General features: G+C 46.2%; 1 protein-coding gene across 1 annotated transcript in view; it reads left to right on the top strand.

Moving 5' to 3' along the window:
- LOC121008435 (RING finger protein 112-like) overlaps window positions 1–26551 on the top strand; it is a 112141-nt gene extending 85590 nt beyond the window's left edge. The window contains exon 16 of the mRNA XM_040440981.1: window positions 25195–26551. Coding sequence (XP_040296915.1) covers window positions 25195–25686 — 492 coding nt within the window. The 3' untranslated portion in view covers window positions 25687–26551. The remainder of the gene's footprint in view (window positions 1–25194) is intronic.
- Window positions 26552–27837: the final 1286 nt, after the last annotated feature.

Here is a 27837-nt window from a genome sequence, read left to right as displayed (position 1 = left end):
TCCGATTAGTTGGTATATTCGTATATGTTCAAAGTTTATGAAAATACGAAATACGGCTGCTGCTTAGATAATCCCTCACTGTTTCCCAAACTCGTTTCGGGGATGAGCCCCTTCTTCAGTGGTTTAAACAGTGGAGATGAAATGTCCTCTTTATATAGTGTCCATGCTTAAGAAATGTGGGTTGGGACATTGGATTAGCCAGGTGAGGGATATCTCAAAAAGCAGGAGAGACCTAGTCTTAAAGGATCGGAGCTTGTCATTTGATATTATATACTTCAGTATCAAAATACACTTCATATTTCATAGCGATCTAAGAAAACCGGTCTGAACTAGTATATAAATAATATACAGGCCCTAAAATTGATAAAATGGTAAAAAACGCATCTGCGGTTTTCATGCGTTATCAATGCGTTTTTTCCGAAAATGTTAAAAATGGATCAAATCAATAAAACAGGAACAAAAACCTTATGCACACAAAAAACAGGAACAATATGTATATATTTTAATTCTATCTTCAATCCGTTCAAAAAGCTTGTATACTAGTGGAAGTACAGATGTAATAGGGACGCTGAGCTGGCGGGAGAGAGAGATCTGGGTGCTGAAAAACAGCCTGACACAGATGTCCCTGTCCCACCAGGCCAACGCCCCAACTTATAGGAAGCCAAATAATTCCATATCGGCATTTAAGCCTCTTGGCAATAGCGTGTCAGATTCAAATATTCTTTTCGATTCCATTCTGGACATCTGTAGGATGTGATTACCTCCTCTCCATGCATATCTCACTTTTTCTAGCGCCATATATTTAAGGCTTGATGGGTCACTATCATGATAATCTTTATAGTGTTTGGATAGTGTGTGTAATTCATATCCTTTCTTTATGTTTGAAATGTGTTCCGACACTCTTTTCCTTAAGGTTCGCTTTGTTCTGCCGATATATTGTTTATGACATGGGCATTCAATTAAATATATGACATTAGCAGAGTCACATGTCATACCCTCCCTTATGTCCATTGAGAAGGAGTTTTGAGTTGATTGTGCCTTTAAAGTTTTTTTGGGGAATTTGGTGATTTTACAGTTAGAGCATCGTTCACATCTGTGAAAACCACTGAAGGATAACTAATTTTGTTTTCCCTGTGTGGTATATTCCTTCTTTTTCACTGAGGGGGCAACTTTAAGATCCAAATTGGGGACCCTAGTATATGTAATTTGAGGTGTAGTAGTTAGTAGTGGTCCCACTATTTTGTCACCAAGCAGATGATGCCAGTACTTTTTGATTATTCTTTCCATGTCTTTGTATTGGGCATGGAATGGTTGGATCATCCTCAAATTATCCTCCATTGTCTCTCTCTGCTTGTGGACAAAAAAGTCCTCTCTTCTCATCGTTCTAACTTCCTCTAATGAACCTTCCAAGAGATGGATAGGATATTGTTTCTCCAAAAATTGCTGTTTTAATGTTTCTGCCTCCGTCTCAAATTGTAATTCCTGAGTGCAGTTACGCTTTAGTCTCCTAAATTGACTTTTTGGCACATTAGTCAACCATCTAGGCAAGTGGCAGCTCATGTATAGTATATAACTATTTTTGCTTACAGACTTCTGGTATGTACTGCACACGAGTTTGTTACCTTCCACTGCAATATTTAGATCCAAAAACTGTATATTCATATCACTAATGGTGGAGGTAAATTTAAGAGTCCAATCATTTCTATTTATTTCTTCCAAGAACAATGAGAGGGCTGTCATTGTATCCTGCCATTCAAATATCACATCATCTATGTACCTCCTCCATAGTACCAGACCCGCCCCCAGTACTGGTTTAATGGTAGTGGATTCCCATTGGGCCATAAATAAATTAGCATAACTAGGGGCGAATCTGGTACCCATGGCAGTTCCTTTACATTGCACATAGAACTCGTCATTGAATGAGAAGTAATTATGTTTCAATATATAATCGACCCCCTCTATTATATACAGGATCTGTTCTTCTTTCATAGTACCATGTGTGGTAAGTTGCTGACGCAAAGACTTCAAACCTAATGCATGATCAATTATAGTGTAGAGAGAATTTACATCTAAAGTGCCCAAGATCCATCCCTTCTTAAACTCTATCTCCTCCAATACTTTGATGATATCTGTCGTATCCTTTATATACGAAGGTACAGTCTTTACAACAGGCTGCAATAGTCTGTCTATATACCCTGATAAATTGGAGGAGATGGAGTTTATCCCTGATATTATGGGTCTCCCCGGGGGTTTTTGTGGATCTTTATGGATCTTGGGAATACAATACAGCACAGGTAATCTTTTTTCTGTATTTGTAATGTATTTGCCCTCTTGTTCTAGCAAAACACCAGAATCAGTGCCTTTTTTACAATATTGCACCAACAATTTAAAATACTCCTCCGTGGGGTCTTGTTTAAGTTTCGTATATGTGGTTTCATCATGCAACTGTCTTAAACATTCATGATTATAATCTGTCGTATTTAAAACCACTATTGCGCCCCCCTTATCCGCTGGCCTGATAGTTATATCATTGATAGATTGTAACTGTTTGATTGCCTCAATCTCCTTCTTAGTGAGGTTATTCTTTATATTATAACCCTTCAATTTTCTCAGGTCGTTCTCCACACATTTTTTAAAAGTTGCCATTTGGTGACTAATCTCTTGTTTGGGATAGTGTTTTGAACTTGTTTTCAGCCCTGTGTGTACATAGTTGGTATTAATAAAATCCGCATTTGTTTGTTTTATCACTGGATTCTTGATGAAATATTTTTTCAAGCAAAGTTTCCTGATAAATTTCTCCACCCCTATGTAGGTGGAGAATTTATCTAACTTAGTGGTGGGGGCATATTTTAAACCTTTATTCAACAGAGTCATCTGAACATCCGTAAGTTCGGTATTGCTCAGATTCACTATACTCGATACGGCTTCTGTTTTTCGTATCTGTTTCGTCTTTGTATGTCTTCCTCTTCTAATCTTCCTTCCCCCTGTATGGTTGTGTCTTTCTGTATGTCCTCGATTCGTAGTCCTGTGTCGGATAGTGCATCTGTGATGCACTATCCGACACAGGACTACGAATCGAAGACATACAGAAAGACACAACCATACAGGGGGAAGGAAGATTAGAAGAGGAAGACATACAAAGACGAAACAGATACGAAAAACAGAAGCCGTATCGAGTATAGTGAATCTGAGCAATACCGAACTTACGGATGTTCAGATGACTCTGTTGAATAAAGGTTTAAAATATGCCCCCACCACTAAGTTAGATAAATTCTCCACCTACATAGGGGTGGAGAAATTTATCAGGAAACTCTGCTTGAAAAAATATTTCATCAAGAATCCAGTGATAAAACAAACAAATGCGGATTTTATTAATACCAACTATGTACACACAGGGCTGAAAACAAGTTCAAAACACTATCCCAAACAAGAGATTAGTCACCAAATGGCAACTTTTAAAAAATGTGTGGAGAACGACCTGAGAAAATTGAAGGGTTATAATATAAAGAATAACCTCACTAAGAAGGAGATTGAGGCAATCAAACAGTTACAATCTATCAATGATATAACTATCAGGCCAGCGGATAAGGGGGGCGCAATAGTGGTTTTAAATACGACAGATTATAATCATGAATGTTTAAGACAGTTGCATGATAAAACCACATATACGAAACTTAAACAAGACCCCATGGAGGAGTATTTTAAATTGTTGGTGCAATATTGTAAAAAAGGCACTGATTCTGGTGTTTTGCTAGAACAAGAGGGCAAATACATTACAAATACAGAAAAAAGATTACCTGTGCTGTATTGTATTCCCAAGATCCATAAAGATCCACAAAAACCCCCGGGGAGACCCATAATATCAGGGATAAACTCCATCTCCTCCAATTTATCAGGGTATATAGACAGACTATTGCAGCCTGTTGTAAAGACTGTACCTTCGTATATAAAGGATATGACAGATATCATCAAAGTATTGGAGGAGATGGAGTTTAAGAAGGGATGGATCTTGGGCACTTTAGATGTAAATTCTCTCTACACTATAATTGACCATGCATTAGGTTTGAAGTCTTTGCGTCAGCAACTTACCACACATGGTACTATGAAAGAAGAACAGATCCTGTATATAATAGAGGGGGTCGATTATATATTGAAACATAATTACTTCTCATTCAATGACGAGCTCTATGTGCAATGTAAAGGAACTGCCATGGGTACCAGATTCGCCCCTAGTTATGCTAATTTATTTATGGCCCAATGGGAATCCACTACCATTAAACCAGTACTGGGGGCGGGTCTGGTACTATGGAGGAGGTACATAGATGATGTGATATTTGAATGGCAGGATACAATGACAGCCCTCTCATTGTTCTTGGAAGAAATAAATAGAAATGATTGGACTCTTAAATTTACCTCCACCATTAGTGATATGAATATACAGTTTTTGGATCTAAATATTGCAGTGGAAGGTAACAAACTCGTGTGCAGTACATACCAGAAGTCTGTAAGCAAAAATAGTTATATACTATACATGAGCTGCCACTTGCCTAGATGGTTGACTAATGTGCCAAAAAGTCAATTTAGGAGACTAAAGCGTAACTGCACTCAGGAATTACAATTTGAGACGGAGGCAGAAACATTAAAACAGCAATTTTTGGAGAAACAATATCCTATCCATCTCTTGGAAGGTTCATTAGAGGAAGTTAGAACGATGAGAAGAGAGGACTTTTTTGTCCACAAGCAGAGAGAGACAATGGAGGATAATTTGAGGATGATCCAACCATTCCATGCCCAATACAAAGACATGGAAAGAATAATCAAAAAGTACTGGCATCATCTGCTTGGTGACAAAATAGTGGGACCACTACTAACTACTACACCTCAAATTACATATACTAGGGTCCCCAATTTGGATCTTAAAGTTACCCCCTCAGTGAAAAAGAAGGAATATACCACACAGGGAAAACAAAATTGGTTATCCTTCAGTGGTTTTCACAGATGTGAACGATGCTCTAACTGTAAAATCACCAAATTCCCCAAAAAAACTTTAAAGGCACAATCAACTCAAAACTCCTTCTCAATGGACATAAGGTAGGGTATGACATGTGACTCTGCTAATGTCATATATTTAATTGAATGCCCATGTCATAAACAATATATCGGCAGAACAAAGCGAACCTTAAGGAAAAGAGTGTCGGAACACATTTCAAACATAAAGAAAGGATATGAATTACACACACTATCCAAACACTATAAAGATTATCATGATAGTGACCCATCAAGCCTTAAATATATGGCGCTAGAAAAAGTGAGATATGCATGGAGAGGAGGTAATCACATCCTACAGATGTCCAGAATGGAATCTAAAAGAATATTTGAATCTGACACGCTATTGCCAAGAGGCTTAAATGCCGATATGGAATTATTTGGCTTCCTATAAGTTGGGGCGTTGGCCTGGTGGGACAGGGACATCTGTGTCAGGCTGTTTTTCAGCACCCAGATCTCTCTCTCCCGCCAGCTCAGCGTCCCTATTACATCTGTACTTCCACTAGTATACAAGCTTTTTGAACGGATTGAAGATAGAATTAAAATATATACATATTGTTCCTGTTTTTTGTGTGCATAAGGTTTTTGTTCCTGTTTTATTGATTTGATCCATTTTTAACATTTTCGGAAAAAACGCATTGATAACGCATGAAAACCGCAGATGCGTTTTTTACCATTTTATCAATTTTAGGGCCTGTATATTATTTATATACTAGTTCAGACCGGTTTTCTTAGATCGCTATGAAATATGAAGTGTATTTTGATACTGAAGTATATAATATCAAATGACAAGCTCCGATCCTTTAAGACTAGGTCTCTCCTGCTTTTTGAGATATCCCTCACCTGGCTAATCCAATGTCCCAACCCACATGTCTTAAGCATGGACACTATATAAAGAGGACATTTCATCTCCACTGTTTAAACCACTGAAGAAGGGGCTCATCCCCGAAACGAGTTTGGGAAACAGTGAGGGATTATCTAAGCAGCAGCCGTATTTCGTATTTTCATAAACTTTGAACATATACGAATATACCAACTAATCGGACACAGGTGATTTGAATCCCCGCGCAGAAGACGTCATCAGCACATGACCAAACAGTGAATCACGTGGGACGCCACGTAGGTCCTGGAAGGTCACAGCAGAAAGCTTCTACCATAGTGCTGCACCAGTTTGCTGAGCTCTATACAGCCTTATACTTGGAAGCGGGAGATCTCACCGAAGGTCCGTCACGAATACCATACCGACGATCATCGGATAAAGACGTGGTAACGTACAATTGACCGATAACTAAATAACACTGCCTTTTAGTTATACAAATGGAAGAGTGACTTTTTATCTATTTCAAACGGCAGCTTGAGTTAGTTTGGAACATTTATCCCCCATTTGCGGTTATAATATTAACAGACACTTGGGACCCAGCGGTCAGCTTGAGTCAGTTTGGAACATTTACCCCCCAATTGCGGTTATAACTTCAACAGACATTTGGGACCTAGTGGTTTATGTTTTATATTGTATTTTTTATGACATGTTTTAAATTGCATTTGTTACTGTGTATTTATGTACTATAAAGTGAGTGTGGATACATATCACCAAGTGTTTGCCTGATATTTTGAGTGACCCCCTACCCAAGTTTTTTTCAATTCCTATGTATCAGCAATTGGGAGTGCTGAGGGGTTGTGCACCAATCCAGAAGTGGTACAGTGAGAGAGCCACCATTTGTTTTTGTTTTTTTGTTTTTTTTTCTGTTATCCAGTCATTGTATGGAGGTGTTATCCAGTCATTGTATGGAGGTGTTATCCATTGTATGGCTGTGTTATCCAGTCACTGTATTAAGGTGTTAACCAGTGTATGGCGGTGTTATCCAGTCACTGTATGGCAGTATTATCCAGTCACTGTATGGCAGTGTTACCTAATCACTGTATGGAGGTGTTATCCAGTGTATGGCGGTGTTATCTAGTCACTGTATGGCAGTGTTATCCAGTCACTGTATGGAGGTGTTATCCAGTGTATGGCGGTATTATCAAGTCACTGTTTGGCAGTGTTATCCAGTCACTGTATGGCAGTGTTAGCCATTCAATGTATGGCGGTGTTATCCAGTGTATGGCGGTGTTATCCAGTCACTGTATGGCAGTGCTATCCAGTCACTGTATGGCGGTGTTATCCAGTCACTGTATGGCAGTGTTATCCAGTCACTGTATGGCAGTGTTATCCAGTCACTGGATGGAGGCGTAATCCAGTCACTGTATGGCAGTGTTATCTAGTGTATGGTGTTGTTATCCAGTCACTGTATGGCAGTGATATCCAGTCACTGTATGGCAGTGTTATCCAGTCACTGTATGGCAGTGTTATCCAGTCACTGTATGGAGGTGTTATCCAGTCACTGTATGGCAGTGTTATCCAGTCACTGGATGGAGGTGTTATCCAGTCACTGGATGGCAGTGTTATCCAGTGTATGGTGGTGTTATCCAGTCACTGTATGGCAGTGTTATCCAGTCACTGTATGGCAGTGTTATCCAGTCACTGTATGGAGGTGTTATCCAGTCACTCTATGGCAGTGTTTTCCAGTCACTGTATGGATTTGTTATCCAGTGTATTGCAGTGTTATCCAGTCACTGTATGGCGGTGTTATCCAGTCATTGTATGGAGGTGTTATCCAGTCACTGTATGGCAGTGCTATCCAGTAACTGTATGGCAGTGTTATCCAGTCACTGCATGGAAGTGTTATCCAGTGTATGGCTGTGTTATCCAGTCACTGTTTGGAGGTGTTATCCAGTGTATGGCGGTGTTATCCAGTCACTGTATGGCAGTGTTATCTAGTCACTGTATGGCAGTGTTATCCAGTCACTGTATGGAGGTGTTATCCAGTTTATGGCGGAATTATCAAGTCACTGTTTGGCAGTGTTATCCAGTCACTGTATGGCAGTGTTATCCAGTCACTGTATGGCAGTGTTAGCCAGTCACTGTTTGGCAGTGTTATCCAGTCACTGTATGGCAGTGTTAGCCATTCAATGTATGGCGGTGTTATCCAGTGTATGGCGGTGTTATCCAGTCACTGTATGGCAGTGCTATCCAGTCACTGTATGGCGGTGTTATCCAGTCACTGTATGGCAGTGTTATCCAGTCACTGTATGGCAGTGTTATCCAGTCACTGGATGGAGGCGTAATCCAGTCACTGTATGGCAGTGTTATCTAGTGTATGGTGTTGTTATCCAGTCACTGTATGGCAGTGATATCCAGTCACTGTATGGCAGTGTTATCCAGTCACTGTATGGCAGTGTTATCCAGTCACTGTATGGCAGTGTTATCCAGTCACTGTATGGAGGTGTTATCCAGTCACTGTATGGCAGTGTTATCCAGTCACTGGATGGAGGTGTTATCCAGTCACTGGATGGCAGTGTTATCCAGTGTATGGTGGTGTTATCCAGTCACTGTATGGCAGTGTTATCCAGTCACTGTATGGCAGTGTTATCCAGTCACTGTATGGAGGTGTTATCCAGTCACTCTATGGCAGTGTTTTCCAGTCACTGTATGGATTTGTTATCCAGTGTATTGCAGTGTTATCCAGTCACTGTATGGCGGTGTTATCCAGTCATTGTATGGAGGTGTTATCCAGTCACTGTATGGCAGTGCTATCCAGTAACTGTATGGCAGTGTTATCCAGTCACTGTATGGCAGTGTTATCCAGTCACTGTATGGCAGTGTTATCCAGTCACTGGATGGAGGCGTAATCCAGTCACTGTATGGCAGTGTTATCTAGTGTATGGTGTTGTTATCCAGTCACTGTATGGCAGTGATATCCAGTCACTGTATGGCAGTGTTATCCAGTCACTGTATGGCAGTGTTATCCAGTCACTGTATGGCAGTGTTATCCAGTCACTGTATGGAGGTGTTATCCAGTGTATGGCGGTATTATCAAGTCACTGTTTGGCAGTGTTATCCAGTCACTGTATGGCAGTGTTAGCCATTCAATGTATGGCGGTGTTATCCAGTGTATGGCGGTGTTATCCAGTCACTGTATGGCAGTGTTATCCAGTCACTGTATGGCGGTGTTATCCAGTCACTGTATGGCAGTGTTATCCAGTCACTGTATGGCAGTGTTATCCAGTCACTGGATGGAGGCGTAATCCAGTCACTGTATGGCAGTGTTATCTAGTGTATGGTGTTGTTATCCAGTCACTGTATGGCAGTGATATCCAGTCACTGTATGGCAGTGTTATCCAGTCACTGTATGGCAGTGTTATCCAGTCACTGTATGGAGGTGTTATCCAGTCACTGTATGGCAGTGTTATCCAGTCACTGGATGGAGGTGTTATCCAGTCACTGGATGGCAGTGTTATCCAGTGTATGGTGGTGTTATCCAGTCACTGTATGGCAGTGTTATCCAGTCACTGTATGGCAGTGTTATCCAGTCACTGTATGGAGGTGTTATCCAGTCACTCTATGGCAGTGTTTTCCAGTCACTGTATGGATTTGTTATCCAGTGTATTGCAGTGTTATCCAGTCACTGTATGGCGGTGTTATCCAGTCATTGTATGGAGGTGTTATCCAGTCACTGTATGGCAGTGCTATCCAGTAACTGTATGGCAGTGTTATCCAGTCACTGCATGGAAGTGTTATCCAGTGTATGGCTGTGTTATCCAGTCACTGTTTGGAGGTGTTATCCAGTGTATGGCGGTGTTATCCAGTCACTGTATGGCAGTGTTATCTAGTCACTGTATGGCAGTGTTATCCAGTCACTGTATGGAGGTGTTATCCAGTTTATGGCGGAATTATCAAGTCACTGTTTGGCAGTGTTATCCAGTCACTGTATGGCAGTGTTATCCAGTCACTGTATGGCAGTGTTAGCCAGTCACTGTTTGGCAGTGTTATCCAGTCACTGTATGGCAGTGTTAGCCATTCAATGTATGGCGGTGTTATCCAGTGTATGGCGGTGTTATCCAGTCACTGTATGGCAGTGCTATCCAGTCACTGTATGGCGGTGTTATCCAGTCACTGTATGGCAGTGTTATCCAGTCACTGTATGGCAGTGTTATCCAGTCACTGGATGGAGGCGTAATCCAGTCACTGTATGGCAGTGTTATCTAGTGTATGGTGTTGTTATCCAGTCACTGTATGGCAGTGATATCCAGTCACTGTATGGCAGTGTTATCCAGTCACTGTATGGCAGTGTTATCCAGTCACTGTATGGCAGTGTTATCCAGTCACTGTATGGAGGTGTTATCCAGTCACTGTATGGCAGTGTTATCCAGTCACTGGATGGAGGTGTTATCCAGTCACTGGATGGCAGTGTTATCCAGTGTATGGTGGTGTTATCCAGTCACTGTATGGCAGTGTTATCCAGTCACTGTATGGCAGTGTTATCCAGTCACTGTATGGAGGTGTTATCCAGTCACTCTATGGCAGTGTTTTCCAGTCACTGTATGGATTTGTTATCCAGTGTATTGCAGTGTTATCCAGTCACTGTATGGCGGTGTTATCCAGTCATTGTATGGAGGTGTTATCCAGTCACTGTATGGCAGTGCTATCCAGTAACTGTATGGCAGTGTTATCCAGTCACTGCATGGAAGTGTTATCCAGTGTATGGCTGTGTTATCCAGTCACTGTTTGGAGGTGTTATCCAGTGTATGGCGGTGTTATCCAGTCACTGTATGGCAGTGTTATCTAGTCACTGTATGGCAGTGTTATCCAGTCACTGTATGGAGGTGTTATCCAGTTTATGGCGGAATTATCAAGTCACTGTTTGGCAGTGTTATCCAGTCACTGTATGGCAGTGTTATCCAGTCACTGTATGGCAGTGTTAGCCAGTCACTGTATGGCAGTATTATCCAGTCACTGTATGGCAGTGTTACCTAGTCACTGTATGGAGGTGTTATCCAGTTTATGGCGGTGTTATCCAGTCACTGGATGGAGGTGTTATCCAGTCACTGTATGGCAGTGTTATCCAGTCACTGTATGGAGGTGTTATCCAGTGTATTGCAGCATTATCAAGTCACTGTTTGGCAGTGTTATCCAGTTACTGTATGGCAGTTTTATCCAGTCACTGTATGGCAGTTTTATCCAGTCACTGTATGGCAGTGTTAGCCAGTGTATGGCGGTGTTATCCAGTCACTGTATGGCAGTGTTATCCAGTGCATGGCGGTGTTATTATTTGGTTGGAGGACTAATATATTTACAGTGTATACTGTAGACTCTAGTATATTATGCGGTAGTGTGGCCTGTATATCCCAGTAGAGTAAATGAGCCTTGTAGAACACAGTCCACACCACTGACCACCAGGACCAGCCATCTGTAATATAGCCTACAGTCCATGGCAGCCTCCCTTCTCTGCCATGCTTATTTTGGCACACTTAAGCTGGGTTCGCATAACCTTTTTGCCATGTGTTCAACATATACAAAAACGTATACCTTACCAGATGACTCAGATTGATGTCATACAGCGGCATATATAGGATTCCATTGTAAAAGAAAGTCCACATTTTTTGCCGGACTCTGCAGGATACAAAAGCGCGGTGTGCTGCGTTTTTGTATCCTTTTTTTCCAACGTATATGTCAAACAGATGGTAAAAAGGTGATGTGACCCCACTCTTACATATGAATTATTTTTTGCTGTGGGGCCCAGTCAGTTTTAGCTACGGCCCTGGCCAGTGTCATAGGGACAAACCTGCTGACAGATGCCCTGCACCCATAGGTGGTTCTGCTAGAAGGGTACAGGACCTTTCTAACTTCTCATCATGGACCTCCATGGTAGGAGTAGACTGTGATGACAGAATGTGAGGGAGTGACATTAGAGAGGCTGCTCCACTCCATGTGACGCTGTGTTACTACAGGAGGTGGGTTCCGCAGGGGCGGGGAGTAGTGCACCAGATTGAAGTGTATGGCTGCTGGGACTGATTTGCATAGAGATGCCTTGTACAAGGTCCTATCAATCTGTGTGGAATTGCAGATACCATACAAGCTGCACATGTCAGCTTACTGACGGTTACATCATTATTAGAGTTGAGCGACACCTGGATGTTCGGGTTCGGCAGGTTCGGCAGAACTTGAAAAAAAAAATCGTATTCGGGACTCGAACTTGACCCTGAACCCCATTGAAGTCAATGGGGACCCGAACTTTTGAGCACTAAAATGGCTGTAAAAATGTCATGGAAAGAGCTAGAGGGCTGCAAAAGGCAGCAACATGTGCTTACGAGCATGGCAAGTGCTCTGCAAACAAATGTGGATAGGGAAATGAATAAAAAAAAACATAAAAGACCTTAAAAAAATAAAAATTAGGAATAATGTAGGAGGAAGAGGTTGAGGAGGCGGTGAATGGGTGGATGTGGCCGTGTAGGCTCACGTGGCGGTCTAGGTGTAAGCGGCGGCGAAGGAGGAATAGGTAGCCAACACAGATGTGTGTTATTTAGCATTTTTACATAGGAGCATCCCCCAAAATATTGGGACATATAAAAAAAAGGAATAAGTGCACTGGAGTACAAGGATGGATGGTTGAGGCTGTTAGAACTGTCTATTCTGCACAAGGTACAGACAAGTCCTGTGGGATCCATGCCTGGTTCATTTTAATGGACGTGAGCTTGTCCACGTTGGCTGTGGACAGGCGGCTGCGTCTGTCTGTAATGACGCCTCCTGCCGTGCTAAACACACGTTCAGAGAGTACACCGGCTGCAGGGCAGGCCAGCACCTCCAAGGCGTACAGGGCAAGCTCTGGCCATGTGGACAATTTGGAAACCCAGAAGTTGAATGGGGCAGACCCGTCATTCAGTACGTGTAGTCGTGTGCACAGGTACTGTTCCACCATGTTGTTCAAATGCTGCCTCCTGCTAACACGCTCCATATCAGCAGTTGGGGCCGGTTGTTGCAGCGAGGTGACAAAGCTTTTCCACATGTCGGCCATGCTAACCCTGCCTTCTGAGGTGCTGGCGCTGACACAGCTGTGTTGGCGACCTCTTCCTCCTCCCCTGCCTTCGCCTTGTGCTTCCACTTGTCCCCCGGCGTCAGTCGGGAATGCTCTCAGGAGCGCGTCTACCAGCGTGCGCCTGTAGTCGCGCATCGTCCGATCACGCTCCAGTGAGGGAATTAAGGACGGCACATTGTCTTTGTAACGGGGATCCAGCAGGGTGGCCACCCAGTAGTCAGCACACGTTAAAATGTGGGCAACTCGTCTGTCGTTGCAGAGACACTGCAGCATGTAGTCGCTCATGTGTGCCAGGCTGCCCAGAGGTAAGGACAAGCTGTCCTCTGTGGGAGGCGTATCGTCTGCGTCCTCCGTATCCCCCCAGCCACGCACCAGTGATGGGCCCAAGCTGCGTTGGATGCCACCTCGCTGTGAACATGCTTCATCCCCATCCTCCTCCTCCTCATCCTCCTCCTCCTCGTCCTCCAGTAGTGGGACCTGGCTGGCCAAATTTTACCTGGCCTCTGCTGTTGCAAAAATCCTCTTTCTGTGCCACTTCTAAAAGACTGGCCTGAAAGTGTTAGAGATGACCCCTCTTCCTCCTCCTCGTCCTGGGCCACATCCTCTTCCACCATCGCCCTAAGTGTTTTCTCAAGGAGACATAGAAGTGGTATTGTAACGCTGATAACGGCGTCATCGCCACTGGCCATGTTGGTGGAGTACTTGAAACAGCGCAACAGGGCACACAGGTCTCGCATGGAGGCCCAGTCATTAGTGATGAAGTGGTGCTGTTCCGCAGTGCGACTGACCCGTGCGTGCTGCAGCTGAAATTCCACTATGGCCTGCTGCTGCTCGCACAGTCTGTCCAGCATGTGCAACGTGGAGTTCCACCTGGTGGGCACGTCGCATATGAGGCGGTGAGCGGGAAGGCCGAAGTTACGCTGTAGAACAGACAGCCGAGCGGCGGCAGGAAGAGAACGCCGTAGGCGCGCACAGACGGCCCGCATTTTACGCAGCAGCTCTGACATGTCGGGGTAGTTGTGAATGAATTTCTGCACCACCAAATTCAGCACATGCACCAGGCAAGGGATATGCGGCAAACCGGCTTGTCCCAGAGCTGCAACGAGATTTCGCCCATTATCGCACACCACCAAGCCGGGCTTGAGGCTCACTGGCAGCAGCCACTCGTCGGTCTGTTGTTCTATACCCAGTCACAACTCCTGCGCGATGTGGGGCCTGTCCCCCAAACACATCAGTTTCAGAACGGCCTGCTGACGTTTACCCCTGGCTGTGCTGAAGTTGGTGGTGAAGGTCTGTCGTTGACCGTGGAGGAGGTGGTAGAAGAGGAGGAGGAAGCCGAGTAGGAAGAGGAGGTAACAGGAGGCAAAGAATGATGCCCTGCGATCCTTGGCGGCGGAAGGACGTGCACCAAACAGCTCTCCGCCTGGGGCCCAGCCGCCACTACATTTACCCAGTGTGCAGTTAGGGAGATATAGCGTCCCTGGCCGTGCTTACTGGTCCACGTATCTGTGGTTAGGTGGACCTTGCCACAGATGGCGTTGCGCAGTGCACACTTGATTTTATCGGATACTTGGTTGTGCAGGGAAGGCACGGCTCTCCTGGAGAAGTAGTGGCGGCTGGGAACAACATACTGTGGGACAGCAAGCGACATGAGCTGTTTGAAGCTGTCCGTCTCCACCAGCCTGAATGACAGCATTTCAAACGCCAGTAGTTTAGAAATGCTGGCATTCAGGGCCAGGGATCGAGGGTGGCTAGGAGGGAATTTACGCTTTCTCTCCAAGGTTTGTGCGATGGAGAGCTGAACGCTTCCGTGTGACATGGTGGAGATGCTTGGTGATGGAGGTGGTGTTGTTGGTGGCACATCCTCTGTTTGCTGGGCGGCAGGTGCCAACGTTCCTCCAGAGGCGGAGGAAGAGGCCAAGGCGGCAGCAGAAGAGGGAGCAGGAGGGGCCTGAGCCCTTTCTTGGTTTTGAAGGTGCTTACTCCACTGCAGCCCGTGTCTCGCATGTAGATGCCTGGTCATGCAGGTTGTGCTAAGGTTCAGAACGTTAATGCCTCGCTTCAGGCTCTGATGGCACTGCGTGCAAACCACTCGGGTCTTGTCGTCAGCACAATGTTTGAAGAACTGCCACGCCAGGGAACTCATTGAAGCTGCCATTCGGGTGCTCGGTCCCTGGTGACGGTGGCGTAGCAGGCGAACTGTTTTGGCGACGGCTGCTCTGCTTTTGCACCCTGCTCCTTCTTTTGCTACGCTGTTGGCTCGGTCTCACCACTGCCTCTTCCTCCGAACTCTGAAAGTCAGTGGCACGACCTTCATTCCATGTGGGGTCTAGGACCTCATCGTCCCCTGCATCGTCTTCCACCCAGTCTTCCTCCCTGACCTCTTTTTCGGTCTGCACACTGCAGAAAGACGCAGCAGTTGGCACCTGTGTTTCGTCATCATCAGAGACGTGCTGAGGTGGTATTCCCATTTCCTCATCAGGAAACATAAGTGGTTGTGCGTCAGTGCATTCTATGTCTTCCACCCCTGAGGAAGGGCTAGGTGGATGCCATTGGGAAACCCTGCCAGCAGAGTCTTCAAACAGCATAAGAGACTGCTGCATGACTTGAGGCTCAGACAGGTTCCACGGGGGGTGATGTGACAGACTGATGGGCATGGGTTTCAGGCGCCACCTGTGCGCTTTCTGCAGAAGACTGGGTGGGAGATAATGTGAATGTGCTGGATCCACTGTCGGACACCCAATTGACTAGCGCCTTTACTTGCTCAGAACTTACCATCCTTAGAACGGCATTTGGCCCGACCAAATATCGCTGTAGATTCTGGCGGCTACTGGGACCTGAGGTAGTAGGTTCAGTAGGACGTGTAGCTGTGGCAGAACGGCCACGTCCTCTCCCTGCACCAGAGGCTCCACCAACACCACCACCATGACCATGACCTCGTCCCTTATTAGATGTTTGCCTCATAGATAGCGTTCACCAAGCAAAGTAAAAAGTTATTAAGTCTGTTAAAAATAATTAACCGCCAATAAAAACCCTGATGTAGGGTATTGCACTCAAAAAATTATTTAACTCTATATGACTGCGGTATTTGTGGCCTAAATGTGACAGTCACTTATGCACGTCTAATCCCAGATGTACAGTATATCAGAGGTTTTTTTCACCCCAGTAACCAAAAAGCCGTATTTCTGGCCTAAATGTGACAGTCACTAATGCACGTCTTATCCCAGATGTGCAGTATATCAGAGGGTTTTTTCACCCCAGTAACCAAAAAGCCATATTTCTGGCCTAAATATGACACTCACTTATGCTTGTCTAATCCCAGATGTGCAGTATAACAGAGGGTTTTTTCACCCCAGTGACCAAAAAGCCGTATTTCTAGCCTAAATGTGACACTAACTTATGCACGTCTAATCCCAGATGTGCAGTATATTAGAGGGTTTTTTCACCCCAGTAACCAAAAAGCCGTATTTCTGGCCAAAATGTGACAGTCACTTATGCACGTCTAATCCCAGATGTGCAGTATATCAGAGGGTTTTTTGACCCCAGTAACCAAAAAGCCGTATTTCTGGCCTAAATATGACACTCACTTATGCTTGTCTAATCCCAGATGTGCAGTATAACAGAGGGTTTTTTCACCCCAGTGACCAAAAAGCCGTATTTCTAGCATAAATGTGACACTAACTTATGCACGTCTAATCCCAGATGTGCAGTATATCAGAGGGTTTTTTCACCCCAGTAACCAAAAAGCCGTATTTCTGGCCTAAATATGACACTCACTTATGCTTGTCTAATCCCAGATGTGCAGTATAACAGAGGGTTTTTTCACCCCAGTGACCAAAAAGCCGTATTTCTAGCATAAATGTGACACTAACTTATGCACGTCTAATCCCAGATGTGCAGTATATTAGAGCGTTTTTTCACCCCAGTAACCAAAAAGCCGTATTTCTGGCCTAAATGTGACAGTTACTTATGCACGTGTAATCCCAGATGTGCAGTATATTAGAGGGTTTTGTCACCCCAGTATGCCAAAGCCGTATTTCTGGCCTAAATGTGACAGTCACTTATGCACGTGTAATCCCAGATGTGCAGTATATCAGAGGGTTTTTATACCCCCAGTAACCAAAAAGCCGTATTTCTGGCCTAAATGTGACACTCACTTATGCACGTCTCATCTTAGATGTGCAGTATATTAGACGCTTTTTTCACCCCTGTAACCAAAAAGCCATATTTCTGGCCTAAATGTGACAGTCACTTATGCACGTCTAAACCCAGATGTGCAGTATATCAGAGGGTTTTTTCAATCCAGTAACCAAAAAGCCGTATTTCTGGCCTAAATGTGACAGTCACTTATGCACGTCTTATCCCAGATGTGCAGTATATCAGAGGGTTTTTATAACCCCAGTAACCAAAAAGCCGTATTTCTGGCCTAAATGTGACAGTCACTTATGCATGTGTAATCACATATGTGCAGTATATCAGAGGGTTTTTTAACCCCAATAACAAAAAATCTGTATTTCTGGCCTAAATGTGACACTCACTTATGCATGTCTAATCCCAGATGTGCAGTATATCAGAGGGTTTTTTCACCCCAGTAACCAAAAAGCCGTATTTCTGGCCTAAATGTGACACTCACTTATGCACGTCTAATCCCAGATGTGCAGTATATCAGATGATTTTTTCACCCCAGTAACCAAAAAGCCGTATTTCTGGCCTAAATGTGACAGTCACTTATGCACGTGTCGGGATTCGAACCCGTGACCAGCCACATCCCAGGCGGTAGCCCTGCTTACTAGGCTACCGTCCTCTCTGGACATTCCTCCCTGAAGCCTATTAGTTAACCTCAGTCTTGCCAAGCCTTGCTCATTACCCTTGATTCCCCACACCTGGTACTTCCCTATTTAAGTCCAGCCCCTTGCACTCCAGTTTGCTGATTATTGAGCTCCTGAGCCTTGATCAAGCTTCTCCTCATCCGCTGCTCCTGCTACAACTGGAAGTCCACTGCTGACCAGGAATTGCCTACCGACTACTCTTCTGCTTGACCCTACCTACTGAACTGCTACCACCGTTGCCATCCGGATTGTCTGACTACGCTTACTGCCGCCTGCCCTGACCCACCGCCTGCCTACCGACTACTCTTCTGCTTGACCCTACCTACTGAACTGCTACCACCGTTGCCATCCGGATTGTCTGACTACGCTTACTGCCGCCTGCCCTGACCCACTGCCTGCCTACCGACTACGCCTCTGCCAGACTTCCTGCACCTACTACCTGCCTGCGGTCCTTGCCACTGGGCTCCACTCTTACCTCCAGCCAGCGGTCCTCTGACTCAGGTGAGCCTCAGTACAGGACTGTTACAGAATAATCAGCCACACTATGGAGTCCGCAATGGCCACTCTGCGTAAGCAGGTCTCCGAACTTCAAGATTTTGGTACTACATTTCAGGAGAAATTTGCCCAGCTCCAAGGCGTAGTCCAAAGCCAACAGAGGGAGATTATTGAACTACAGAGGCAACTCCTGGACGTTCGCGGCGCGCCCGCAGACACCCGCATGCCACTCCCATCAAGATTCAGCGGCGACAGACGCCAGTATCGGGGGTTTCTAAACCAATGCCGCATCTATTTTCAGATGTACCCGGCCCCCTTCACCACTGAGAAAAAGAAGGTGCTATTCGTGGTCAATCTCCTGACGGATGAAGCATTAGCATGGGCATCACCATACGTGGAGACTAACAGTCAGCTCCTGGACAACCTAAACAACTTTATCACCGCCATGAGCCAAGTCTTCGATGACCCCAACCGCTGTGCGACAGCCGAGGCGCGACTACATGGTCTGCGGCAAGGGAGACGCTCCGTCGCCGAATACACCGCCGAGTTTCGCCGTTGGGTCACGGACACCACCTGGAACCCAGCGGCACAGAGAAGCCAATTCCGGCGAGGCCTGTCAGAATTAATAAAGGACGAACTCGCCAGAGTAGAGGCCCCGGACGATCTGGATGACTTCATTCAGTTATGCATCCGGATAGATCAAAGACTCTCCGAGAGGAAGAAAGAAAGACTCTGGTCCTCGGACCACAGACCCACTTACTCCTTCTCTTCCACCGCCCAGCGCGACCCCCAGTCAGTAACTGAACCTATGCAGGTTGACGCTCTACGTAGGTCTCTATCCACAGCTGAGAAGGAGAGAAGGCTGGCCGAAAACCTCTGCCTCTACTGTGGGGAGCCGGGTCATTTTGCCATCAAATGTCCTCATAAGATCCGAAAGACTATTGCCGTCACGGAGCTAAAGGAGCAACCACAGACTCCAACCCCGCCAGCAGCCCCGGAAAATAACAACACGGCGGCTCATGGATCCCACTTCATCGTCCCCATCCTCATCGACATTGAGGGGCGACAACTCCCCTGTTCAGCGATGTTAGACTCCGGGGCGGGAGGCAACTTCATGGACCTAACCTTCGCCCGCGAAAAGAACATTCCACTGACAATCAAGGCAGCCCCCGTTGACCTGGAAACCGTCGACGGATCCCCACTCTCCTCGGGGCCGGCCACTCACGAGACCACCGAACTACAACTCCTTATTGAACCTGATCACCGTGAAAAGATCCACTTCTCTCTGATCGCCTCCCCGAAGTTCCCAGTGATCTTGGGCATCCCATGGTTGACCACCCACAACCCCTCGGTGGACTGGGAAACCCGCTGCATACGATTCCCATCCGAGTTCTGCACGCTAAATTGCTCCCACAAACCCGTCCTTCCACCCGAAGACACCACCATCTCAAAACTATCCGTCAAGGATCTGCTACCCCCCTCAATACCGTGAGTTCCAGGATGTCTGCGACAAGAAAAACGCAGACAAGCTGCCACCACACCGACCCTATGACTGCCCTATAGAACTGTTGCCCGGGGCCGAAATACCCTTTGGCAGTATCTACTCCCTCTCAGAGCCTGAACTCAAGGCCCTGAAAGAGTACCTGGACGAGGACCTGAGGAAGGGGTTCATCCGGCCCTCCACCTCCCCCGCGGGAGCCCCCTTTTTCTTCGTAGAGAAAAAAGACTCCTCCCTGCGTCCCTGCATAGACTACAGAAAGCTTAATGACATAACCGTAAAAAAACGGTACCCACTCCCACTGATTTCCGAACTCCTTGAGGGACTCCGGGAAGCGAAGATCTTCACCAAACTCGACCTTCGAGGGGCCTACAACCTCGTCCGAATCCGCCCTGGGGACGAATGGAAGACCGCCTTCCGGACACGTTATGGTCATTTCGAGTACCTGGTCATGCCTTTCGGACTCTGCAATGCTCCCGCCACCTTCCAGCACTTCATTAACGACGTCCTCAGGGACATGCTGGATCTGTTTGTAGTCGTTTACCTGGACGACATCTTGATCTTCTCTGAAGACCTCGAGCAGCACCGCGAACACGTCCGCAGGGTACTGCAGAGACTCAGACAGAACTCTCTCTATATCAAGCTAGAGAAATGCGAGTTTGAGCGAACCACCACTCAGTTCCTCGGATACATCATCTCCCCAGAGGGCCTAAGTATGGACCCGGGGAAGGTCCAAGCTGTGATGAACTGGCCCATTCCGAAAAACGAGAAGGAGATACAAAGATTCATTGGCTTCGCCAACTTCTATCGGAAGTTTATCCGGAACTTCTCCAAGGTCATATCACCAATCACCCAACTCACCAAGAAGGCAGTCCCCTTCTCCTGGACACCCGAGGCCCAGGAGGCCTTCACCAAGTTGAAACTCCTCTTCACTTCTGCCCCAATCCTAATCCACCCGAACCCCGAGCTCCCATTTACAGTTGAAGTGGATGCATCAGACTCTGCGGTGGGGGCAGTTTTGTCACAACGGACAGGGGAGAGGATGCTATTACACCCGTGCGCATATTTCTCCCGCCAGATGTCCCCCTCCGAGAAGAACTATGACATCGGGAACAAAGAACTGCTGGCGATCAAGGATGCCTTCTCCGAGTGGAGACACCTGCTGGAGGGAGCCACCAACCCCATAATTGTACTAACTGACCACAAGAACCTCGAGTTCATCCGCAGCGCTAAGAGACTCTCAGCCAGACAGGCCAGATGGAGCCTATTCTTTTCCCGCTTCAACTATCTCATCACCTATCGCCCTGGATCAAAAAACGGCAAGGCTGACGCCCTCTCCAGAATGTTTTCCGAGCCCTCACAGAGTAACAAGGGCCAAAATAACATCTTACCCGAGAGAAGGGTCGTAGGGGCCACCTACTCTAAAGAACTCCTGGGCACAATCAAAGAAGGATACGAAAATGACCCCTTCCTCGCCCACCCCACAAGGAATATCAGCCTTACGTTTAAGAACGGTCATTGGTTTCATCAGGACCTACAACTATATGTACCAGAAATCGCACGGCTCGAAGTGCTCAAATTCAACCATGACTCCAAGCTGGCCGGCCATTTTGGCATAAAAAAGACCCAGGAGCTTCTCTCCCGCTCCTTCTGGTGGCCAACATACAAGGAGGACATCAAGAGGTACATCTCCTCGTGCGCGGTCTGTGCCCGCAATAAGACTCTTCGTTCCTCCCCTGTGGGTCTGTTACAACCCCTCCCTATTCCCTCCCGCCCCTGGGGCTCGATCTCCATGGACTTTGTGGTAGACCTTCCTCCTTCAAAAGGGATGAACACTATCCTGGTCGTGGTCGACCGTCTCACCAAGATGGCCCATTTCATCCCCTACAAAGGCCTACCCACAGCCAAACAGATGGCCGATCTTATTCTCAGAGAGATCTTCAGGCTGCATGGGATCCCGGACGACGTGGTCTCCGACCGAGGCGTACAATTTGCCTCAAAGTTCTGGAAGAACTTCTGCCTGGCGCTCGGGGTTAAAGTGAACCTGTCCTCTGCTTTCCACCCTCAGTCAAACGGGCAGACGGAGAGAACTAATCAGACCCTAGAGCAATACCTACGCTGTTTCAGCTCCCACCTGCAGGATGACTGGCTGGATCATCTCCCCACGGCCGAGTTCGCCTACAACAATGCTGAGCACAGCTCAACCAAGCACAGCCCCTTCTTTGCTAACACAGGCTCGCACCCGGTGTTCATTCCCCACCTACCCGTCGCCTCCACCCTCCCAGCTGTGGCCGAACGCCTAACAACCCTACAGGAGGCACAAAAGAACATTATTGACAACCTCCAGCTTGCCCAGAGGCGCTTTAAACAGGGAGCAGACAGACGTCGCAAACCCACCCCGGGCTTCCATGTGGGAGACAAGGTGTGGCTGTCCACCAGGAACCTCAGATTGAAGGTCCCCTCCAAAAAATTTGCCCAAAGATACATGGGTCCGTTCCGGATCACTGCACAAATCAACGAGGTCACTTTCCGTCTCGACCTTCCGGACTCCATTAGGGTGCACCCTGTCTTCCATTGCTCTCTCCTCAAGCCATACGTGGAGAACACCTTCACAGGCCGCCACTCTCCCCCTCCACCACCCGTGAGGGTACAGGGTGAAGAAGAATATGTTGTCGCAAAGATTCTCGACTCCAGGATCCACCGGGGAAGACTACAATACCTAATTGGGTGGAAGGGTTACCCTCCTGAGGATAACTCCTGGGAGCGAGAAGAAAATGTCCACGCCCCCAGACTGGTAAAAGAGTTCCACCAACGGCACCCCGGTAAGCCTGCCCCTGCGGTGCCCGGAGGTCACCTTGGAAGGGGGGGAGTACTGTCGGGATTCGAACCCGTGACCAGCCACATCCCAGGCGGTAGCCCTGCTTACTAGGCTACCGTCCTCTCTGGACATTCCTCCCTGAAGCCTATTAGTTAACCTCAGTCTTGCCAAGCCTTGCTCATTACCCTTGATTCCCCACACCTGGTACTTCCCTATTTAAGTCCAGCCCCTTGCACTCCAGTTTGCTGATTATTGAGCTCCTGAGCCTTGATCAAGCTTCTCCTCATCCGCTGCTCCTGCTACAACTGGAAGTCCACTGCTGACCAGGAATTGCCTACCGACTACTCTTCTGCTTGACCCTACCTACTGAACTGCTACCACCGTTGCCATCCGGATTGTCTGACTACGCTTACTGCCGTCTGCCCTGACCCACCGCCTGCCTACCGACTACTCTTCTGCTTGACCCTACCTACTGAACTGCTACCACCGTTGCCATCCGGATTGTCTGACTACGCTTACTGCCGCCTGCCCTGACCCACTGCCTGCCTACCGACTACGCCTCTGCCAGACTTCCTGCACCTACTACCTGCCTGCGGTCCTTGCCACTGGGCTCCACTCCTACCTCCAGCCAGCGGTCCTCTGACTCAGGTGAGCCTCAGTACAGGACTGTTACAGCACGTCTTATCCCAGATGTGCAGTATATCAGAGGGTTTTTATAACCCCAGTAACCAAAAAGCCGTATTTCTGGCCTAAATGTGACAGTCACTTATGCATGTGTAATCACATATGTGCAGTATATCAGAGGGTTTTTTAACCCCAATAACAAAAAATCGGTATTTCTGGCCTAAATGTGACACTCACTTATGCATGTCTAATCCCAGATGTGCAGTATATCAGATGGTTTTTTCACCCCAGTAACCAAAAAGCCGTATTTCTGGCCTAAATGTGACAGTCACTTATGCATGTCTTATCCCAGATGTGCAGTATATCAGGGTTTTTTAACCCCAGTAACAAAAAAGCCGTATTTCTGGCCTAAATGTGACACTCACTTATGCATGGCTAATCCTAGATGTGCAGTATATCAGAGGGTTTTTTCACCCCAGTAACCAAAAAGTCGTATTTCTGGCCCAAATGTGACAGTCACCTATGCACGTCTAATCCCAGATGTGCAGTATATTAGAGGGTTTTTTCACCCCAGTAACCAAAAAGCCGTATTTCTGGCCTAAATGTGACAGTTACTTATGCACTTCTAATCCTAGATTTGCATTATATGAAAAAAGTTTTTTTTTAACCCCAGTAAGCAAAGAAATGTATTTCTGGACTTGAAGACATGCAGATATCCTGTGCTGGTGCACTATCGTTGCATAAAATGGCTGCCGATTATGTATTGATATTGACTAACTGAAGGAAAAAAAGTTCATTTTCAGCAGTAGTTGGCTCAGGGCAGGCTTAAAACAATTGTGCACTGCACCCACAAAACACTTTTTCTGTAGATCGCTGAGTAAAAAAAGCAGTTCTTGATAAGATTTCTCCCTGATCTCTCCCTCACAGCAGCTGCAGCCTCTCCCTACACTAATCCGAGCAGAGTGACGGGCGGCGCTACGTGACTCCAGCTTATATAGAGGCTGGGTCACATGCTGCACTGGCCAATCACAGCCATGCCAATAGTAGGCAAGGCTGTGATGGCCTTTTGGGGCAAGTAGTATGACGCTTGTTGATTGTCTGCTGTGCAGCCTTTCAATAAGCGCCAATAAAGTTCGGGTTCGCTCAACTCTAGTCATTATTAATATTATGGACGTGGCTAAGACAGTAGACAAGGTGTCTGAGATGCCAATCTTGTAATTTTGTCTGGTGTTTTTAGTTCTTGGGGGGGGTTCTCCTTGTGGAGACTAACAATAGGGGTAGGCAGTCTTGAAGACTATGCTTCATGGGGAAATTATGCTAATTACTTGCCCTTCATTCGGAAATAAAAAGACCTAAAAGTTTGACCTTGCAGTGTTTACATCCTGTGGACCTAGATATAGCTGCCCCAGCAATGCCCTCCCTGCCTCTCATTGGACTTACTCATAAAAATGTAAAGGGGGCACAATAGAGACTGAAGACGGAGAGGCTGAGTGGCCGGCAATGTTCCTCCTCCATCTCTCCTCACTACAGAAGACAGAATTACTACAGGTCCATGGATTTTCTATTGAGCCGTCTCCTGCAGTGAGGACAGAGATCATGCTATACAAGTGCTTCTCCCTCCTTGTTCTAGGAATTGGTGGGGGTCTCAGTACTCTGCACCCACCAATCAAATGTTGTGCAATGTCAGTGAGTCTTTAATGTGGAAGGACCCGCAGATAAGGTCACACAACCAGATCTGTGCAGGTCCTCAAGCCAAAGAATGGAGCCACAAATCCCAGAAAAGGAGAGGGTGAGCCTCTATGTAAGGGTCCGAGGTCTGATCTGGAGTCTGTATTTTTTTTAAAGAATCTCTGGAAAAGGATTTTTTGGAGAATTTAATATTTAAAGGTTTATTTGCAAGAATCACATTTTGGCTTTCTATTCCTATTTATTGTTACTCTGGAATCTTTTCTTTGTCTTCCTACCTCACAGAATCCACCATTTTATAAGGTCTTGATGACTAAACCATCTGAAGTAAAGTCAAAAGTGGAGTCTGCGGTCACCTCCCTCCTGGATGAGTATGAAACTTGTCTGGAGACTGAATCTGAGGAACAGAAGAACCTTCTCGTGGATGATTTACAAACTGAATTAAAAGAAGAAGAAGAAACATTTTACTCTGAATACTCTAAAAAGCGTAATGTGATGGTGGGAGCTACAGTGGGTTTAGTTGTGCTGGGTTTGGCTGGAGGGGCAGCAGGAGGTGTCATAGCTGGAGTGGCGCTCACTGCAGAGGTAGGTGTTATAGTGGCATCTGCTCTTGGTGGAGCCATTGGTTCTGGGGCAATAGGAGGAGGAGCAGGAGCTTTTTTTAAACGTTTCTTTGGAAAGAAGTCAAATGGAGGTCAAAATTCTACAGAAGACACCAGCGAAGGTCCTACTGATGACACCGATCCCCTGCTGAAGGAGGAGTCCATGGATGGCTAACACAACATTTTACAACCAGTTCTTTCTTCCAATTAGGGTTCAGATGGGGTATATTCACACGTGTATGCACCGAGACGCCGCACCCCGCCACACAAAGCAAGACCCTCGCTAATAACCTCTCAGGATCAGATACACATTTCTGTCATTACCCCGGACATATGGTCGATCGAATACATCCTGAGCCCTGACTGCAAAATGACACCCAGTACATCAATGTCTGCAGCAAACTGGTGCCAGTGAGAATTAAACACAGCTTATCCATGAGAAAATCAACGAAAAGATAAAAAAGCTATGGTTCTTGAAATGTGACAATGAAAAAAATTGAAATAAAGCTTGGCAGTTAAAACTCAAGCAGGCCTGGTCGTTAAGGGGTTAACATTAGGTTTAGGTTTAGATTCCATATCTTGAGGTTTACATTACTCCTCCTATAGACTCCATCACTCATTACCTCTCAATCAGATGGGACCTCTCTTGGGTCCGACTGATTGGGGATTAAATCAATGAAGATGGTCATGCTCCCTAGAAGATTAGTTATATTTCACGCCCCTCCTATCCCTGCCCCCACTCTGTAATATATCACCTCTAGGAGAGTCACTTTCAGTTCATCTGAGCAAACTGTAGACTGTGAAGCTCGAACTGTCCTGTATCAGAAAGATATGGAGCATGGACATCGCTGCTCCTCCCAGTAGATGATTCTTCGGATGTCTACATGTAGATGTTGGTTCCTGATATTCTAAAGTATTATCACCCAGCGATTGCTCAAGTAGTCAGCACTCAGGCTGGAACCCAGGCATCCCTATGGGGACGTACAGTAAACAGAAGCGCGTGGTCCTCACAGATATGGTCTCCACCCCCTACCCATCACACACATTTCTGATTCCTATTCAGCCTGCAGTCCAGATCTCTCCTCTCAATGTCTACTCTTATAACTACAACTTCACTCCCGGCCACATTCCTGCTCCTTTTATATGGTGGCTCAATAACTCACAAGCTGCAGGACATCTAAATACGTCACGTGGCCAAATCCCAAATCAACTGAACCACCTCCTGATGAACATCGAGGAGAGATATAGATGATATCTCACGGGGCTCAAATCTTCTCTTTATTGATGAAATGAACCTTGGGTAGAATTATGGACACCCAGGTTATGTCTTCCAGTTGCTCATAATGATCTTTGCTCCCACTTGTTCGACTCTTTTTTAATATTTGTGACGTGCAGTCGGTGCCTGATGGACTTTTTATTCTCAGAATTTGTAAAAACGCTTACATTTTCCCTGTTATCACCCTGCATGAAAAACTTTGGGCTTTTCTGCTAATTCCTTCTAACAATTTAATAAAACCATTTTCTAGAGATTGTGCATTTTTAAAGGTACAGTTTTAGCAAATATTCATTCAACTGATTCTATGGGAAGCCACAATAACAGTACCACATTCCATGATGTGTGTGTGTTTTTTTTGTTCTTTTTTTTATATACATTTGCCTAGCATTGTTATCGGTGAATGGTGTACATAGTTGTGCAGGTAATTCTCTGCCTGCAAGATTGAAAAAGATGAATCGGTATAGTGAACAGAGAAGAGGGAGAAGGGGGATGCAGCTGGAGTGTCTGGATCAGTATAGTGAATAGAGAAGAGGGAGGAGGGGGGTGCAGCTGCAGTGTCAGGATCAGTATAGTGAATAGAGAAGAGGGAGGAGGGGGGGACCGCTGCAGTGTCAGGATCAGTATAGTGAATAGAGAAGAGGGAGGAGGGGGAGGAGGGGTGTGCAGCTGCAGTGTCAGGATCAGTATAGTGAATAGAGGAGAGGGATGAGGGGGGTGCAGCTGCAGTGTCAGGATCAGTATAGTGAATAGAGAAGAGGGAAGAGGGGGGGACAGCTGCAGTGTCAGGATCAGTATAGTGAATAGAGAAGAGGGAGGAGGGGGGGACTGCTGCAGTGTCAGGATCAGTATAGTGAATAGAGAAGAGGGAGGAGGGGGAGGAGCTGCAGAGTCAGGATCAGTATAGTGAATAGAGTGAATAGAGGAGAGGGATGAGGGGGGTGCAGCTGCAGTGTCAGGATCAGTATAGTGAATAGAGAAGAGGGAGGAGGGGGAGGAGCTGCAGAGTCAGGATCAGTATAGTGAATAGAGTGAATAGAGGAGAGGGATGAG

Source organism: Bufo bufo, chromosome 7 (assembly GCF_905171765.1).
Source record: "Bufo bufo chromosome 7, aBufBuf1.1, whole genome shotgun sequence".
NCBI classification, from domain to species: Eukaryota; Metazoa; Chordata; class Amphibia; order Anura; family Bufonidae; genus Bufo; species Bufo bufo.
Note: the sequence above shows the minus strand (reverse complement) of the source record. Positions and strands in the feature narration are given on the sequence as shown.